The sequence below is a fragment of the Propithecus coquereli genome, unplaced genomic scaffold (assembly GCF_000956105.1).
Source record: "Propithecus coquereli isolate 6110/MARCELLA unplaced genomic scaffold, Pcoq_1.0 Scaffold515, whole genome shotgun sequence".
Taxonomy (NCBI): Eukaryota; Metazoa; Chordata; class Mammalia; order Primates; family Indriidae; genus Propithecus; species Propithecus coquereli.
Window position 1 is genome coordinate 256,028 of NW_012151008.1, and position 5,551 is coordinate 261,578.

Genomic DNA, 5,551 nt, shown 5'->3' on the forward strand with positions numbered 1-5,551 from the left:
CAGGGTGACAGAGAAGGACCTTGTCTCAGAAAATAAAAAGGAATGTAAAAAGTTGAGATTTTAAACCAAATTCAATTTGGTGAGTTAATCTGATGTAATATTGCTTTTCTACACATTCAATTGTGTAGATCTGTGCACTCCTATAGAAATCAATCATTTCAAATCACCCACCCTTGACTTTCAACCCACTGAAAGGCTAACAGCATTGATCACACACAGAACACAGCTGGAATGCTGGGCTATTGTTTTGATTAGGGAGAAATGAGGTGGGGGGGAAAGGAGGGGGTCAGAGCATAGATACCTGACAAGACTCCACCAATGACCTGATGGGGAAAATGAGCAGCAAGGTAGATTCGTGACAGACAGACGTTCAGCTGCACAGCCCAGAATCCCAACCACAAAATGATGTTCAAACACCTGCAGTGGAAGAGGCAACCATGACAAGCTAGGTGCGATCCTCCCGCAAGGAAAGCAGCCCCAGCAGGAATGCTGGAGCCTGGCATACTTAGGTGCCATCAGTGGAATTTTTGTAAATTGAAACCCCTACTCAAAAGCTCAAAGATGCCTGTAGCAAGTGGCAAACGCTTGCCTATATGAATTCTAACCTTCCTATTGGCTACACACCCAGAATTCCCTGTAGTAGGACTGTCCTATGTTTCTCTGTTCATTTTAACCTGGACGGGGCGACTCCATGGTTGGTACAGAAATGGGTTTTAGTTTAAGCCCTGCCACCACTAGCTCTTTAGATGCCCGTTTATGGTGTTAGGCCTCCTGATTTCTTTATCTGTGAAACAAGGGGTTGCACTCACGGGTCCCTTCCAGCCTGATATCCTGTGACTCTAGTGTTCACCCTCAGCGAAAGTGCCACAATTCTCATCAGTGCCAACCCAGTGTGGGAATGAGCTGAGAGTGTGAGGAAGAGTGAGTGGTGTGTCAGCTGCAGACACAGCCACCTCCTGCCCTCCCCACCCACCCCAGTGGTGAGTTCTTACCGAAATCTGTAGGTCGGCCTTTTCTTTCCCCGAAAGATAGAGAGGGTGGATGTGACCATCACGTAGTATACACCTGCTGAACCCATGGCATGGCCAGAGGGACTCCCTAAAGGGTAGGAAAGAGAAGAATGGACTAAAGGTGAAAAGGTCTTCATCTGGGAGACTGCCAGGGGCATCGTCTCCCCAGCCTCCTAGCCATCTGTCCGTCCATCCACCCAGCCACCCATCCATCCACCCATTCATCCTACCATCCACTCATTTATCCATAACTTGTTTATTTAACAAATCTCTATTGAGGTCCTACTATGTGCCGAGCATTGTGCAAGGCTCTGGGAATACAATGGTGAGCAAATCCAGAGAAGGTTCCTGCTCTTGTAGTTATACACAGTCTGGAGATTACACAAAGAATCAACATACTGGGTGCACAGTTGCAAACTGACCCACCCTTCATCACTTCTGTTCTACTCTCTCTTGCTCACTCTGCTCCGGCCACTGGCCTCATTTTTCTCCTGTAAACGTGCCAGGCCACCTCAGGCCTTTGCATGGCAATCCTCTCTGGCCAGACGGCTCTTCTGCCAGAAACTTCCTGGCCGACTCCCTCACATCCTTCAAGTCTTGACTCACATCTCACCTTCCCAGTGAGTCCTACTCTGACCACTTCATTTAATACTGCAACCAGTTCCCATTCCCGAAACCTCTGCCCTGAGAGACAGAGGGTCGGAAGATGTGCCACCCAGAGCACTTCCCGGATGGGAGAACTTATTTCCTGCTGTTGAGAGAGTGACGGCTGATGGCCCTCCTCTCTCGGCCTTCTCTGGGCATTGCCCTAGGCTGAAGAAAGCCACCTTCAAGGTTACGCTGTCCCTAGGGGCAGCCTGCACCCAGTAACTGGTCTGTATCAGGGCATAAAGGCCTGGTCTCCTTGACCCAGCTCAGGGCAACTCTGAAGAGCCATCCCCAGCTCTGGACTCTTACCTGGTCCAGTCTCACAGGTGACAGGGAACTGCTTTATCAGCGGCACAGAAGTATTACTGTAGTAGTCGGTGTCCAAGACCCACCAGTATGGACGCTGTCCAAAGAGAATCCTGTGGAAAAACAGAACCAGTGTCTGGAGTTACTGAATGGATGCTTTTGCCCAAGCCCACACCTTGGAGAAGAGAGAGTAGCGTGAAGAGAAGACCCACATGTTGCCTCCAGAAAGGAGAACTGGGTAACTGGGGAGAAGCATGGGAGAGAGACTTTTTATGACACATCCTTATAAAATGTTTGCATTTTGAATCATTTGAATGTATCATCTATTCAAACATAAATTAAATAAATAAACCCAAGATTCTAAAATCCATACTAATGGCAGCAATGTGACTTTTCTGTTTGTTTGTTTGAGACAGGGTCTTGCTCTGTTGTCCAGGCGTCATCACGGCTCACAGCAACCTCAAACTCCTGGGCTCAAGCGATCCTCCTGCTTCAGCCTCCCGAGCAGCTGGGACTACAGGTGCACACCAACACGCCCGGCTAATTTTTTTTCTGTTTTGTTTAGAGACGGAGACTTGCTCTTGTTCAGACTGGTCTCCAACTCCTGGCCTCAAGCAATCCTCCAGCTTCAGCCTCCCAAAGGCTATGATTACAGGCCTGAGCCACAGCACCGAGTGACTTTTTTTTTAAACCCCAAGAAGCGTTTGTCCTGGAAGAATGTATACAGAACTACCATTTGCAACTTGGATTTGCATATACTATGGGTTCCCTCTTCTCTTTCTTTAGGCCTCAGGGAGTCTTGCATTTTCTCTAACATCAGAGAAGCCACCTCAGCGCCAATGACAAGCCCTGCAGGGAGACATAGTCTCTGTCCCCACCAGAATTGCTGTCTGTGAGGATATAGACAGCTTTAGTGCTTGCCCTGTATCCTCCCTGCTTTTAAACAGACTATCTCAGACAGACCATTTCCCCTTTGAAAACACTAGGAATGTTTTTCACTGTGGAAACAGGTGTCAAATTGTATAGAAGGAACAGCCTGAAAAAGGGTAGAAATGTTTTCTGTCTCTTTAAAACTTCCCCTGCTCTTTTTGGGAATTAAAACCTACATCCCTCCCTCAGGCCAGTGGTCGCTAGGGGCAGGGGAGTGTCATCAGCTATAGTTGAACAATAGCCTAAAGCTGAGAACCCTCCCTTTAAAAGCTCCGTATTTCTGCCTATAGTTAGGAAAATTGGAACTTTAAGACAGGAGTCTGCCATTTTCCTCATTTGCTGGCAAATTAATGAACTCCTCTTTCCTTTTCCTCAACCACTTGTCCTCATTCTTCTGATGTGCCCTCAGGGACAAGTGCCAAGCTTTTGGTAACAAAATGTCAGTCATGATGACTCTTTTTCCTTGTGCTGGTGAAGTAGTGATTTCTCAGAGAAATGAGGGACAGCCACTACCTCTGACCTTCACCAACCCAGAGAGAATCTATGGTTCTTTAACTGAGATCAGCTGTTTGGAATAACCCTGTATCTTTTTATTTTTTAGGGGCATGCTGCTGAAGGGGACATGACAGATAAAATTTAGTAGCTTTTTCAACAGAGGTTTCAGGAATCTCATCAGTCTGCCTTGGGCTCCAGAAATTAACAACAATTTTTTCCCCTGCTTTAAAGAACTTTAATGTTGTGGCCAAAGGAAATTAGAGCTCGAAGAGATCTTAAGAATTGCCCGATGGTAGACATGGATACTTCTAGGGATGGTAAAAGTCTTAGAGGGCAGTTTTAAAGGATGATGAAATAGAGGCCAAACCAATAGTGTGCTAGAGTTAGGTGGCTAACAAGAGTCAATTGTTAAAGACTCAGGAATTTTGCAAACCAGAACCATCGGTATCTTGGAAGTGGCCATAATGGGAATATTGACACAATGGAAATTGGCAAGTGCTAAACTCGGGTTTTGTGGGGTTTTTTTTGTTTGTTTGTTTGTTTGTTTTTTTTCCCAGAGAGTCAATTTATCAGCAGTGGATATAACATAGTTCTTAAAAGCATTGCCCCTGACGCCAGCCTGCCTGGGCTTCAGTCCTGGCTCTGCCATTTACTAACCGTATTGGTCTAATTTAACTCAGTGCTTTGGTCTCTTTATCTGTGACATAGTAGTAACTGCCCCATAAGAAAGCAATTAGCACATGGCCTGGCATATACTAAGTGTTCAATAAATGTTAACTATGATTATTATAGATCATAAAACAGAAACTCAGAGAATTGATACGACTTGCCAAGGACAGGTAGTTGGTAGGTGGCAGAACAAGGGCTGGAGCCCTTGTTACTTTTCATTACCCCACACAACAGGTTTTTGATTCATCTGTATTTCCTTTCTTCATACATCCTCTTTGTTTTTTGATACACCTATCCTTATGTTATCATGCTGCTTCAAAGTAATAAAACTGTCCCTTTGCTCAAAGCCTGTAACTCAGACTTTTCACTAAATTCAACCATCCGTCCTCCCCTTCTAGCCATATGAAATAGGCTTTCCTGTATTTTCAACTCACTGACAGGTTTTCTCTGCCCTCCCTCTTTATGCAGATGATCCAAAGTCAAGGGAGGGAAGTAGACGGTGGCTTCCTGAATAGCACTGGGAAAGCAGCTTCCAACGGACAGACATTTCCAGAGGGAATGCCAGCTGCTTTTCTTGCTGATCACCTCCCTGGAGGGTTCTTACCACTTAAAGACAAGGTTGAGCCAGTCTCCAATCACAGCTACCCAGAGGAGTTTGATGCCCACGGCTTCTCGAAGATGGAACCAGATGGGGAAGAGGACGTAGAAGGCATTCCTGAGGTCTGCGATCACAGACACGAAGATGAACCAGTCCTGGGAGTCTTGGTAATTCACCTGCAGGTAGTGCGTTGACTGGATCCCAAAGTCATGGAGAGCGTTCATTCCCTCCTCCATCCTCATTTCCCTGGCACCTCAGGAAGCCGTCGGCAGAGCCCTTGCACTTATTTCAGTCTTGGTGGTGATTGCTCTGCTATCAGCCTGTGCCTTGCCCCTGTTTTATACACCCTGTATCCAGTCTGCAGGTCAACCCAGCCCTGATCTTTGGACTCAAAAACCACATTTGTCTAAAATTTATTGATCAAAGGTGCATCACCAGTAGGTTGATGCAAACGTGTTCAGGGTGATTTACGTAAAATAGAAAAACAGGCACACAAAAACAACCTGATCGGCCATGTACTCAGCAGGGCCAATTATTAACTTTGGCATGCTGCTTGACAGTGCCAGGGGCTGCCCTCCTGGTCCCCGAAACCAGCCTGGAGACACAGGACAGAGTCTAAATCCACCACAATTCTTGCAAAGGTGTCTGATTTCCTAAGTGTGCAATTGCACTTATTTGGGGACAAAAAAAGTCTTGGTGCTCTAGCTGTTCAAGTTTTAAGTTCCTAATTTTAATATATAGTAAGTTCTGTTTTGTATTGGGGACTGACATCTTGCTGGTCCTTCCTTAGCTATATTAGAATCTATGATCTGTCTCTGGGTTGGGAGATCAATCCTCTTCCCAGTACTGGCTCCATATCTCTTAGGGCCAGAAAGTAATAATTTTGTTTGTTTGT

At 46.0% G+C, this 5,551-nt stretch overlaps 1 protein-coding gene across 2 annotated transcripts in view; it reads right to left on the minus strand.

The window, feature by feature from the left end:
• G6PC (glucose-6-phosphatase, catalytic subunit) overlaps positions 1 to 4,972 on the minus strand; it is a 7,470-nt gene extending 2,498 nt beyond the window's left edge. The window contains exons 1-4 of one of the 2 annotated variants that reach the window (XM_012656725.1): positions 4,833 to 4,972; positions 1,968 to 2,077; positions 993 to 1,098; positions 302 to 417 (exon numbers count right to left, since the gene is read on the minus strand). In XM_012656725.1, coding sequence (XP_012512179.1) covers positions 302 to 417; positions 993 to 1,098; positions 1,968 to 2,077; positions 4,833 to 4,867 — 367 coding nt within the window. In that variant the 5' untranslated portion in view covers positions 4,868 to 4,972. Of the gene's footprint in view, positions 1 to 301; positions 418 to 992; positions 1,099 to 1,967; positions 2,078 to 4,662 lie in introns of both variants that reach the window. The other variant, XM_012656724.1, reaches the window with a different exon arrangement.
• Positions 4,973 to 5,551: the final 579 nt, after the last annotated feature.